Source organism: Nerophis lumbriciformis, linkage group LG06 (assembly GCF_033978685.3).
Source record: "Nerophis lumbriciformis linkage group LG06, RoL_Nlum_v2.1, whole genome shotgun sequence".
Lineage (NCBI taxonomy): Eukaryota > Metazoa > Chordata > Actinopteri > Syngnathiformes > Syngnathidae > Nerophis > Nerophis lumbriciformis.
The window spans coordinates 46,763,888-46,778,350 of NC_084553.2; the positions used below are offsets into that span (position 1 = coordinate 46,763,888).

Here is a 14,463-nt window from a genome sequence, read left to right on the forward strand (position 1 = left end):
AAACAAACATATACATCATAAATTAAGTTTTTTTAAACTTCAATAATGATTTGGAGTGCATGAGAAAGTGAATAGGAAACTGTAGCTCGTTTAGACCACATGGTCCCAGCAGCAAAGAGAATTTGCTGAGAACTTGACAGTGTATCCAGAAAGTACTTATAGCACTTCACTTTTTTCACCTTTTGTTGTGTTACAGCCGAAATGGAATCACTTCAATTTTGTCCTCAAAATGATACACACAATTCCCCGTTATGACAATGTGCAAACGTTTTGGTTTTTTTAGAAATGTTTCCATTTAAAAAAAACTAAGAAATCACATCCTTTGCTGAATACTTTGTTGATGGACCTTTGGCAGCAATTACAGCCTCAAGTCTTTTTGAATACAATGCTAGAAACTTGGCACACCTATCATTCGTCTTTGCAGCCCCTCTCAAGCGCCATCAGATTAAATGAGAAGCGTCTGTGCGGAGCCATTTTTAGATCTCTCCAGAGATGTTCAATCAGATTCAAGTCTGGTGCTCTCGGTTGGCCCCTCAAGGACGTTTACAAAGTGTCCTGAAACCATTCCTTTGATATCTTGTTAGTGTGCTTAGGGTCGTTGTTGTGCTGAAAGATGGGTCGTCGCTCCAGTCTGAGTTCAAAAAGCGCTCTGGAACAGGTTATCATCCAGGATGTATCTGTACATTGCTGCATTCATCTTTCCCTCTATCCTCACTAGTCTACCAGTTCCTGCCGCTGAAAAACATCCCCACAGCATAATGCTGCCACCACCATGCTTCACTGTAGTGAGGGTATGAGCGATGCCTGGTTTCCTCCAAACATGACGAGTTCAATCTTTGTCTCATCAGACATAAATGTTTTTTTCTCATGGTCTGGGAGTCTTTTAGACAGACTTTGGCAAACATTTACTCAGAAATGGCTTCCGTCTAGCCCGGGGGTCGGCAACCCGCGGCTCTAGAGCCGCATGCGGCTCTTTAGCGCCGCCCTAGTGGCTCTCTGGAGCTTTTTCAAAAATGTATGAAAAATGGAAAAAGATGAGGGGGGAAAAAAATATTTTTTGTTTTAGTATGTTTTCTGTAGGAGGAAAAACATGACACAAACCTCCCTAATTGTTATACATCACACTGTTTATATTAAACATGCTTCACTGATTCGAGTATTTGGCGAGCGCCGTTTTGTCCTACTAATTTTGGCGGTCCTTGAACTCACCTTAGTTCGTTTACATATATAACTTTCGCCGACTTCCTAGGACGTGTTTTATCCTTTTTCTGTCACATTTTGTCCACCAAACTTTTAACTTTGTGCATGAATGCACAAAGGTGAGTTTTGTTGATGTTATTGACTTGTGTGGAGTGCTAATCAGACATATTTGGTCACTGCATGACTGCAAGCTAATCGATGCTAACATGCTATTTAGGCTAGCGATATGTACATATTGCATCATTATGCCTCATTTGTAGCTACATTTGAGGTCATTTAGTTTCCTTTAAGTCCTCTTAATTCGATGTATATCTCATGACACACTATCTGTATGTAATATGGCTTTTAATTTTTTGCGGCTCCAGGCAAATGTGTTTTTGTATTTTTGGTCCAATATGGCTCTTTCAACATTTTGGGTTGCCGACCCCTGGTCTAGCCAATTTACCATAACGGTCTTATGGTGGATTGCTGCAGAGATTATGTTCTTCTCTCCCCAGAGAGGAATGCTGTAGCACGGACAAAATGACCATCGGGTTCTTGGTCACCTTCCTGACTAGGGCCCCTTGTCCCAGTATCACTCAGTTTAAACCAGGGGTGTCAAACTCATTTTAGATGGGGGGGGCCACATGGAGAAAAATCTTCTCCCAAGTGGGCCGTACTGGTAAAATCATGGCACAATAACTTAAAAATAAAGACAACTTCAGATTGTTTTCTTTGTTTAAAAATAGAACAATCACATTCTGAAAATGTTACAAGTCATAATGTTGCTCAGGTTTTTTTTTTACACTTACATGTTGTGGTTAAGAGTATTCTAACTTTATTTGTTGTTATTTATATTTTCTGGATAAATTATGTGATAATGTTAATCAGTCAACTCTTTGGTGTTCATTTTCAATCTATCAAGATAAAAAAATGATATCAAAATCAAATTACAGGATGTTATTTATGTAGTTTGATCATTTTCCTCAACTGCTGTACGAACATCATGTGGTTTATTTTGTACATATGTAGCATCATCTACAAAGATACAAAGAATTGCTATTGCGACATCCAGTGGACACATTTAGAACAGCTGTTTCTTTCATTAAAAAATTTCAGGTTAATTTTTATACTTACCAAACTCATCGCACGGGCCGGATAAAACCGGTTTGCGGGCCTGATCCGGCCTTCGGGCCGTACGTTTGACATCCCTGGTTTAAACCTCTGTACATGTGATTTTTCAGTTTTTTATTTTTATTAAATTTAAAAAATAAATAAATAAATCATGTTGTCATTATGGGGTATTGTGTGTAGAATGTTGAGGACAAAAATGAGTTTCTTCCATTTTGGCATAAAGCTGTAACGTAACAAAAATGTGGAAAAAGTGAAGCGCTGTGAGTACTTTCCGGATGAACCGTTTCAGCGGAAATGAGCATACTGCTGGGTATGCTTAATAATGAGTACTGCTGTGTTCATTGGAAACAACCCAAGAGGTGTACATACAATTTTAAAGCGCATGAAAAAAATACATGAAGGTGATGGATGTTGACCACTCACTTACTTTTACAGTAAAACATAGGTATCTACACCGGGAATTTGCTGACAACCACTTCTGTTAATGATGACGCGTATGTTATGTGTTAAGGCTATAAAGTGTGTTTCATTCAATTACTCGATTAATCAGACAAACTAATCGATAGATTACTCAATTACTAAAACAATCGATAGCTGCGGCCCGAAACGAGACAGAGATGATGGATGGACGTGAAGCCAGAAAAGGTATCCCTGCCAAAAAACACTGTTGCAGAAAATAGTACGTCGTTGTAACATGTGCTTTACCCATCTATAAATCAACACTCTGGTCCAGCCTACACACACACACTCTTAGCCGGAAAGTCCTGAAGAATGGCCAGGGTGCATCTCTCCTCATGCCTGTGCGGAACAGTATTCTTTAGGGGAGCTCCAAAAAATCAATTCACTGTTGTTATTATTATTATTATTGATTGATAATAATAATAACAATTGTATTCATTAACTTTTTAAGTATACATTTTTAAAAACCCATCCATCCATCCATCCATCTTCTTCCGCTTATCCGAGGTCGGGTCGCGGGGCCAGCAGCCTAAGCAGGGAAGCCCAGATTGTCCTCTCCCCAGCCACTTCGTCCAGCTCCTCCCGGGGGATCCCGAGGCGTTCCCAGGCCAGCCGGGAGACATAGTCTTCCCAACGTGTCCTGGGTCTTTCCCGTGGCCTCCTACCGGTTGGACGTGCCCTAAACACCTCCCTAGGGAGGCGTTCGGGTGGCATCCTGACCAGATGCCCGAACCACCTCATCTGGCTCCTCTCGATGTGGAGGAGCAGCGGCTTTACTTTGAGCTCCTCCCGGATGACAGAGCTTCTCACCCTATCTCTAAGGGAGAGCCCCGCCACCCGGCGGAGGAAACTCATTTCGACCGCTTGTACCCGTGATCTTGTCCTTTCGGTCATAACCCAAAGCTCATGACCATAGGTGAGGATGGGAACGCAGATCGACCGATAAATTGAGAGCTTTGCCTTCCGGCTCAGCTCCTTCTTCACCACATCGGATCGATACAGCGTCCGCATTACTGAAGATGCCGCACCGATCCGCCTGTCGATCTCACGATCCACTCTTCCCTCACTCGTGAACAAAAACTCCTAGGTACTTGAACTCCTCCACTTGGGGCAGGGTCTCCTCCCCAACCCGGAGATGGTATTCCACCCTTTTCCGGGCGAGAACCATGGACTCGGACTTGGAGGTGATGATTCTCATCCCAGTCGCTTCACACTCGGCTGCAAACCGATCCAGTGAGAGCTGAAGATCCTGGCCAGATGAAGCCGTCAGGACCACATCATCTGCAAAAAGCAGAGATCCAATCCTGCAGCCACCAAACCGGATCCCCTCAACGCCTTGACTGCGCCTAGAAATTCTGTCCATAAAAGTTATGAACAGAATCGGTGACAAAGGGCAGCCTTGGCGGAGTCCAACCCTCACTGGAAACGTGTCCGACTTACTGCCGGCAATGCGGACCAAGCTCTGACACTGATCATACAGGGAGCGGACCTCCACAATCGGACAGTCCGATACCCCATACTCTTTTTAAAAACCGACATTTTTTATGTCGGTTTTCAGCTCATTCGATGAACGTATTAGCCATAGGTCAGCAGTCAAGAGGAGCTTTTGAAACCTGTTAACTGTTTTGCAAAGATTTCATTTTCATTTGTATACCAAATAATATATTGCAAGAATGGGTTTAAATTAAGAATAATGTCGAATTGTGAATACATTCTAACTTGACTCGTCATCTCAAGAATCGCAATCGAATTGTGAGTTTTTATTTTCAACGCATTTTCAATGAGGAAGTTTGCTTGTACAATCAATTTCAACATGACAATATGGACTTTTTGGTTACATTTTTAGTCTGTTTTATACCTGCATTGTCCTTTCCATCCTTACACTTTCCATCCTTTGTAACTGAGCTACTGTGTGGAACAATTTCCCTTGTGGATCATTAAAGTTTGTCTAAGTCTAAGTCTAAGTTTAATTCTGTTTCTGACATTATTTCCTGTTTTGTGCTTTTACTTTGTTACGTCACATTACTGTTTCCTGTTTTGGTTGTTCACTGTATACTACTTGATGCAACTAAACACCAGATTGTTTTTTTCTATTGTGTTACACACATTATGTTTGCTACTCTGTGCAGTTTGCACTTCATTTAGCGCTATTTGGTGTCGCTCCCTAGACACAAGTTCTTCCGTTTTGTCTGCTTCCTGCTATTTTTACTCTGTGTCTTACTTAGTTAACAATTTGCACTGCTTCATTTGTTAATTTTTTTTGTATCTCACTGCTTTGTGTGAACTAATTATTTATTATTGAACAGTTCATGAATCCTACAAACAGCTTTGTCCTTGCACCCTGGGGTCACTCCAAACAGTTTATATGGACAGTGTATGTGAACGGACAGCAAGTTGTGCAATATGACAGTGGTCCACAGAATATAACATACAGTATCTACAGTAGGAAGGGGATTCATATGGTCCCATTTGTCACGGTTTACCTGACACATGAAACGTGACGAATTGCAAGGTTGCACTATCCATTTTAGCCGCCAGATGGCAGTATATTGTTTAATATCCTAAAATGTGTTTTGTTGCAATTCCATCTTTGACCACAGCGTCATTTGATATGTATAGTGCCGAATTTAATCATTTTCAGAAGAGTGCATTGCAAAGTGATTACCCCCCGACCCCTCTTCCTCTCACGTGAGATCCACCCAGGAATGGGGCCATATAAATCCCTTACCCACTGTATGCATGAGCATTTAAGGTTTTGACACAGATGTAATGATTTTCCTTTGTGCTGACGCACGTGCAAATAAAAGAAAGAACTCACCCAGCCCAGTGAGGAGATGATACCTGGCCTTCTTCCGAAGCCTGACAATGTGAGTCTGTGTTGCCTTCCTTGCGTTGGCTGACGGCTCAGCATCCACCTCTCGGCAGGACAGCTTGTAGCCAGAGATGGCCGTGTGATTTGGCGAGGGATGCCACGTGACATTGAGCGTGTTCACTCTGGCTCTGACCTTCAGCTCAGTGGGCGCAAAGATCACTGAGGGGGAAAAAACGTTATGATTAGGGCTGGGCGATATGGCTGAAAACTGTATCACGATATACGTTTTTTTAATATTGGTCGATACCGATAATTATTGATATTTTTTATGACCTATGGAAAATATGGACAAGGAGAGAAATAAATTAAATGTTTTCTTGGTTTTTTTTTTTCAAATGTAACATTATTATGATTATAATCCCCACACCTATCAAGACAGTAAGGAAGGAAATGTGAACACAACCATTGAAAACACACAAACAATGTAAACAAAATTCTAAAAAGGCTTTTGAGCACTCCAAAATAACCTCATAAAATGAAGAGGCAATAACAAATGCTTAATGAAGTGTAACAAAATAGCGCAATGTGTAAAAATGTAAAAATAGAGAAACCAGAGAATATTTGTAATTTTTTTGCCAGAAAGTTACATGGTCTGTCCAACATAGACCCAATAATAAAACTTCAAAAAAGGGTAATTAGAATAATACACAAAGCGTGCTACTATGAACCTTCCAATCCATTATTTATAAGTTCTAATGTGTTAAAATGTTCAGATATTGTGTTTTTAAAAACAATGGAAATTGTGTTTCGAGTAAAGAGCAACAGCTTTCCAGCTTGTATTCTTAGGTTATTTAAATTAAGAGGAGAAAACTATAATTTACGGGGGATATTGATTTTTGAAATATGTAAAGTAAGAACGAATATAAAATACAAATGTATTTCAGTTTTAGGAGTTAAAAGGTGGAACAAGCTCAGTGATGAGTTGAAGACATGTAGTTCTTTGTTAAGGTCTAAGAAAGCCTTGAAAGGTGAAATAATGGAACATTATAAAATATAGCAATGATTACTTTCATCCCATTGATTTTTTTGAACGTTGATGTTCCAGGCAAACTAATTTTCAGTGAATGTATCGGATAGGCAAATATAAGCCTTGGCTTCGGCCTATTCCTTTTTCGGTCATTCTTTTTCTTTTTGTGTGTGTGTGTGTATGATTGTTAATATGTCTAATCTGTGCTGTTAAATTGATCACACAAAATGGTTGATCATATGACCGAAATAAACTCATTTCATTTCAACATTTAAATTGGTCTGTTATTCTTATGTTATGCAGTCATTATTTAAATATCATAGGACCAAATTATTATTTTAAAGTAGCACATTTGTTGTATTGTATTTAGTTTATTTGTACAGTTCTGCACTTATGTTCCTACCTGTTGTTTCTGTACATCCGAATAGAGACAGATGAGGGTTTAAAAGAAAAGATGAGCGCGGCGAAGGGCTACGGTCTGTTTGAATTTTTTTTTTTAATTGCCAGACTGTCAAGGTGACTTTTCCTGTTTTATCGACAATTTCTTCGCTCTCTGCAGCACTCATTTGTACTTTCTCTTCTCACTCCATGCAGAGAATCAACAACGAGACAGCAAGTTGGCGCTTCACACTTGATACTGTTATGTGATTGGCTCTTGAGCATGGACCTCCCATTGCTTCCTGTTTTGCTAAGACCGCAAGTGCCTGTATTCTTTCAACCGACCATGATATAAAATATCTCCAACGTTTTATCGAACACATTTTTTATTGATACCGATTACATGTCTATCATGATATACAGTCGTGGTCAAAAATGTACATACACTTGTAAAGAACAAATGTCATGGCTGTCTTGAGTTTCCAATAATTTCTACAACTCCTATTTTTTTTGTGATAGTGTGATTGGAGCACATACTTGTTGGTCACAAAAAACATCTATGAAGTTTGGTTATTTTATGAATTTATTATGGGTTTGACATCACATGGACAAAGATAAGACCTTCTGGAGGAAATTTCTGTGGTCAGATGAAACAAAAGTGTTGCTGTTTGGCCACATTACTCAGCAATATGTTTGCAGGAGAAAAGGTGAGGCCTTTAATCCCAGGAACACCATTCCTACCGTCAAGCATGGTGGTGGTAGCATTATGCTCTCGGCCTGTTTTGCTGCCAATGGAACTGGTGCTTTACAGAGAGTAAATGGGAGAATGGAAAAGGAGGATTACCTCCAAATTCTTCAGGACAACCTAAAATCATCAGCCCAGAGGTTGGGTCTTGGGCGCAGTTGTGTGTTCCAATAGCACACTGACCCCAAACACACATCAAAAGTAGTAAAGGAATGGCTAAATCAGGCTAAAATTAAGGTTTTAGAATGGCCTTCCCAAAGTCCTGACTTAAACGTGTGGACAATGCTGAAGGAACAAGTCCATGTCATCCATTGCATTCGGTCTCCCTAGAGGGAGGGGGGGTTACCCACATATGCGGTCCTCTCCAAGGTTTCTCATAGTCATTCACATTCACATTCACATTCACATCGACGTCCCACTGGGGTCAGTTTTTCCTTGCCCTTATGTGGGCTATACCGAGGATGTCGTTGTGGCTTGTGCAGCCCTTTGAGACACTTGTGATTTAGGGCTATATAAATAAACATTGATTGATTGATTGATGTCAGAAAACCAACAAATTTAGCTGAACTGCACCAATTTTGTCAAGAGGAGTGGTCAAAAATTCAACCAGAAGCTTGTGGATGGCTACCAAAAGCGCCTTATTGCAGTGAAACTTGCCAAGGGACATGTAACCAAATATTAACATTGCTGTATGTATACTTTTGACCCAGCAGATTTGCTCACATTTTCAGAAGACCCATAATAAATTCATCAAAGAACCAAACTTCATTTATGTTTTTTGTGACCAACAAGTATGTCCTCCTATCACTCTATCACAAAAAAATAAGAGTTGTAGAAAAAGACAGCCATGACATTATGTTCTTTACAAGTGTATGTAAACTTTTGACCACGACTGTATATGGATATCCTTTTTATCGGCCCAACCCCAGTTATGATCATGATCAAGTGCAATATATATCGGCACAATATAGGGTATAACATTGAAATGCTGTTAATTTCATTGAAGGTCCCAAGCAGTCAACATAATATTGGACATGTATGTTAATAGGGCGGCCAGCCATCTCTTTTGACTGACACCTCTTAATGCATGTTATTAAACCGCCACATTCATTATGCCCACCCGCTAGGAAATTAATAAAGATTTTTTTTCCCATATTAAAATGTGTCACATACATTTTATCTTGTTTGAGTAGCTGCCAAACTGCCAGGCTGGCTCCTTGCATGTTGAATACTTGCAATCTACATTCTGCGGCCTGACGGAGACATTGTTCAGCATGCATTGTTCCCAGCGCAGCACTAATGCGTATAAGTGCTTGGATGGAGTCTTCCCAGTGAATTGGTTGCATTTCAAAAGTCCTCTAACCTGTGCATGTGCGTAGGAAGACACCATCGGGGTCTATTCTGGAACACGTCTTACTTATATAAAAGACACATAAATCCTCTTCAGGCAGTCTGGAAGTGTGGGAATATGTACCCATGCGGTGGTTGGTGTGGTTGTAGTGGGCCAGTGTTTGGTGCTGAGCCCACTCGGATGGGACGCCAAAGCCGACACCTGTTCCAGCTGCTATCCTCAATCTGTACGCCTGGTTGGGCTGCAACTCTCTGAGTGTGAACTGGGTCTCGTTACCGGGAACCTCCACTGAAAAGACAGTGTCTGCTGTGGGAAAATAAAATGGACAAACTCGCTGTAACTGGTTTAGTTTTGATTAAATTGACCTGAGAACTATCTAAATCTAAATCCACTTTAATTATGAAGCACTATAGTATTAAACTGTTTCCAGTAATTCAATTAAAATAATAATACATTAAAAAAACACAATAGATACAATAATAGCAACCAATAGCATACTTACAAGATGGCGCCAAGTGTCAAAATCCATGATTTGTTGGTTTGTATGAAGGAAATTAGCAAAAATGCTAGCATTAAACAATAGCATGCTAATGCAAAAGAAGTTACCATACTTCTATGATGAAAAAAACATGATTTTTATGGTTAAACAAACAAAATTAGCTAAAATGCTAGCATAAAGTATTAGCATGCTAACACAGGATGAGTCACATACTTCTAAGATGGTAACAGACATTAAAAATAATATTTTTTGGGTTCAAACAAACAAAATAAAAACATTAGCATGCATACGAACGTGAGCATGGTTACATAAAAGTTAACGTACTTCAAAGATGGTGCCAAGTATCAAAATCCATGACTTTTAGGTGTTAACATAGAAAATGTGCTAAATTGCTAGCATAAAACATTAGCATACATACAAACGTAAACATGGTTACATAGAAGTTAACATACTTCAAAGATGGTGCCAAGTATCAAAATCCGTGACTTTTAGGTGTTAACATACACAATGTGCTAAATTGCTAGCATAAAAAGTTAGAATGCTAATGTTAGCATACGAACATTAGCATGCTTATGAAGGAGAAGTTAACCTACTTTAAAGATGGTGCCAAGTATCAAAATCCATGATTTTTAGATTTAAACATAGAAAATTAGCTAAAATGCTACAATAAAATGTTAGCATGCTAATTTTAGCATCTTAACATTAGCATGCTTAGAAAGAAGAAGTTAACATACTTTAAAAATGGTGCCAATTTTCAAAATCCATGATTTTTAGATTTAAACATACAAAATTAGCTAAAATGCTAGCATATAACTTTAGCATACATACGAACGTAAGCATGCTTACATAGAAGTTAACATACTTCAAAGATGGTGCCAAGTATCAACATCCATGATTTTTAGATTTCAACATACAAAGTTAGCTAAAATGCTAGCATTAAACGATAGCATGCTAATGCAAAGGAAGTTACCATACTTCTATGATGACGCAAATTTTTTATGGTTAAATAAACAAAATTAGCTAAAATGCCGGCATAAAGTATTAGCATGCTAACGTTAACATGCTAACATAGGATGAGTCACATACTTCTAAGATGGTAACAAATATTAAAAAGCATGATTTTCGGGTTTAAACGAACAAAATTAGCTAAAATGCTAGCATATAACGTTAGCATTCTAATATTAGCATACGAACGTAAGCATGCTTACATAGAAGTTAACATACTTCAAAGATGGTGCCAGGTATCAAAATCCATGACTTTTAGGTGTTAACATACAACATTTGCTAAATTGCTAGAATAAAATGTTAGCATGCTAATGTTAGCATATTAACATTAGCATGCTTAGAAAGGAGAAGTTAACATATTTAAAAAATGGTGCCAATTATCAAAATCCATGATTTTTAGATTTAAACATACAAAATTAGCTAAAATGTTGGCATAAAACGTTAGCATAAATACAAACATAAGCATGCTTACATAGAAGTTGACATACTTCAATGATGGTGCCAAGTATAAACATCCATGATTTTTATGGTTAAACAAACAAAATTAGTTAAAATGCCGGCATAAAGTGTTAGTATGCTAACGTTAAAATGCTAACATAGGATGAGTGACGTACTTCTTAGATGGTGACAAATATTAAAAAGCATGATTTTGGGGTTTAAATGAACAAAATTAGCTAAAATGCTAGCATAAAACGTTAACATGCTAATGTTAGCATATGAACATAAGCATGCTTACATAGAAGTTAACATACTTCAAAGATGGTGCCAAGTATCAAAATCCTTGACTTTTAGGTGTTAACATAAAAAATTGCTAAACTGCTAGCATAAAATGTTAGCATATGAACATTAGCATGCTTACAAAGGAAAAGTAACATACTTTAAAGATGGTGCCAATTATCAAAATCCATGATTTGTAGATTTAAGCATACAAAATTAGCTAAAATGCTAGCACAAAATGTTAGCATGCGAACATTAGCATGCTGACATAGGATGAGTTTGCATACTTCTAAGATGCGGCAAAGTATCTAAAAACCATGCTTTCTAGATTCAAAGGAACAAAATTAGCTAAAATTTATTTAAAAGCCAGATAATAAAAGTGGCTTTTAAGACGAGTCCAAAAACATTCAACAGTGGGGGCCATTTTGACATGAGAGGCCAGAACATTGATAGACTGCAGTGTTTTGGACAAAAACAATCATTATGACTTTTGGTACGACAAGTTTCACAAATTGCTCAGTAAACTCACCAAAACGTCACCGTGGAGTTATTGAGTCTGATCAGCTGATTGGAGAGCTAACTTCTGCAGCTAGTGGGTCCATGACAATGACTTCTGTTTTGTTTGATCAGCCGTTTTACTGCCATGTTACAGGCACCGTTTGGAAACATTTAAGGTATGTGATTAAACACTTTCAAAAGGTTACTGTGTAAATAACTAATTTTGCAATGTGTACATCTGCAGCTTATAGTCTGGTGCGGATAATAAATGGAAAAAAATGTTTCTTCTAAATTTTAGTGGGTGCGTCTTAGTTCCTGGTGCGCTCTATAGTACGGAAGGATTCTGAAGTAGTACAATTTCCAGAAAATGATTGTGGAGGGAGGTGTGGCCAGCGCGTCTGCAGGAGCAAAGGCCTCTGTCTATGGTGCTGAGGACGAGCACCATCGGATGGGGGCAGGGCATGTGCTGACGGCGAGACACAGCTGACAGGTGATTAGATTTCCCAGGTGGTACGTGTTAATCTAATCATCTGTTGTCTTTAACAGTGAGCGGCCGGGAGCAGGGGGGGAGAGAGGATACGGACGTGACTGAAAAGTCACGTTCTGGGGGAGAAAGACTTTGATAAAATCTATGTGCATTAAAAACTTGGTTAAAAACTGCACGCTTGGCTTCTGTGCCGTATTTGCAGTGGAACTGCTAGGAGGCAACTTCCACAGTTATCAATACCCGTATTTTACTAGTAGAGAATATTCTTCTTATATATGACCATTGCAAGTCTTTTTGAGTCACATATTTAATTTATTAGCGTTATTGCTTAGTGGACAGGCACATTTATAAACTTTATTTTGTTAATGCATGTTTTTTATTCTGATTCAATGCTTGATTGGACTCACCTTTATCCTGAGAGCTGTACTCAATGCGATAGCGGGTAACAGCCCCCCGACTGTGCTGTGAGGACAGCGGATGCCACATCAGCCTGATGTCTGTCGGGGATGTGCTGGCTATTGACAGCTGAGGTGGCGCACTGGGTACTGGAGGACACATGAGGACACACAGGTACATAGTTAGTCAATTTAACCGAGTTAAATCAAAGGCTTCGAAATAAAGTGCATTATAAACTACAATCCACTATTAATTAATAGGTATCTACCTCTGCAGGCATTTTAAAATGTTTTCAAATTGCCATATTGTATACAATGAATTATCGTATTTTTCGGAATATAAGCAGCTACTTTTTTCCTCCGCTTTTAACTCAGCCACTTACAAAACAGTGCGGCTAATTTATGGATTTTTTTTTTTCCCCGCAAAATGCCATAATGTTTTGTATACAACAAATAGCGTTAAACACCGACAGAGACACTGAAAATATTTGTTATTGTTTGTGCACCTTAGTTTGTGCTATGATGCCATCTTTTGGACAAGTTTGCTCGCTACTTCCTGTTTCGTGCCTTGAACCGGAAGTATACCGCGTTGTGTCTACTATTCGTATATAGCCTTTCTGCTAAAAAGAAAAATATTTTTCATCATTCCAATCAACGTTTGTAAGTTTTACAATATAACTAAAACAATTCATACTTACTAAACCATGTGCTGACGGCGAGACACAGCTGACAGGGGATTAGATTTCCCAGGTGGTACGTGTTAATCTAATCATCTGTTGTCTTTAACAGTGAGCGGCCGGGAGCAGGGGGGGGAGAGAGGATACGGACGTGACTGAAAAGTCATGTTCTGGGGCAGAAAGACTTTGATAAAATCTATGTGCATTAAAAACTTTGTTAAAAACTGCACGCTTGGCTTCGGTGCCGTATTTGCAGTGGAACTGCTAGGAGGCAACTTCCACAGTTATCAATATTGAAATATATTTTACTAGTAGAGAATATTCTTCTTATACACGACCATTGTGCTGGCTATTGACAGCTGAGGTGGCGCACTGGGTACTGGAGGACACATGAGGACACACAGGTACATAGTTAATCAATTTAACCGAGTTAAATAAAAGGCTTCGAAATAAAGTACATTATAAACTACAATCCTATTATTGTATAGGTGTTTTAAAATGTAGGTGTTTTAAAATGTTTTCAAATTGCCATATTGTATACAATGAATTATCGTATTTTTCGGAATACAAGCAGCTACTTTTTTCCTCCGCTTTTAACTCAGCCGCTTACAAAACAGTGCGGCTAATTTATGGATTGTTTTTTTTCCCCGCAAAATGCCATAATGTTTTGTATACAACAAATAGCGTTCAACACCGACAGAGACACTGAAAATATTTGTTATTGTTTGTGCACCTTAGTTTGTGCTATGATGCCATCTTTTGGACAAGTTTGCTCGCTACTTCCTGTTTCGTGCCTTGAACCGGAAGTATACCGCGTTGTGTCTACTATTCGTATATAGCCTTTCTGCTTAAAAGAAAAATATTTTTCATCATTCCAATCAACGTTTGTAAGTTTTACAATATAACTAAAACAATTCATACTTACTAAACCATGTGCTGACGGCGAGACACAGCTGACAGGGGATTAGATTTCCCAGGTGGTACGTGTTAATCTAATCATCTGTTGTCTTTAACAGTGAGCGGCCGGGAGCAGGGGGGGAGAGAGGATACGGACGTGACTGAAAAGTCATGTTCTGGGGCAGAAAGACTTTGATAAAATC

General features: G+C 38.9%; 1 protein-coding gene across 3 annotated transcripts in view; it reads right to left on the reverse strand.

Moving 5' to 3' along the window:
- Positions 1-14,463, reverse strand: part of igdcc4 (immunoglobulin superfamily, DCC subclass, member 4) — a 240,283-nt gene that overhangs the window by 62,741 nt on the left and 163,079 nt on the right. For 2 of the 3 annotated variants that reach the window (XM_061964464.2, XM_061964462.2), the window contains 3 exons: positions 12,699-12,836; positions 9,209-9,391; positions 5,591-5,803 (listed from right to left, as the gene is read on the reverse strand). In XM_061964464.2, coding sequence (XP_061820448.2) covers positions 5,591-5,803; positions 9,209-9,391; positions 12,699-12,836 — 534 coding nt within the window. The remainder of the gene's footprint in view (positions 1-5,590; positions 5,804-9,208; positions 9,392-12,698; positions 12,837-14,463) is intronic. The other variant, XM_061964463.2, reaches the window with a different exon arrangement.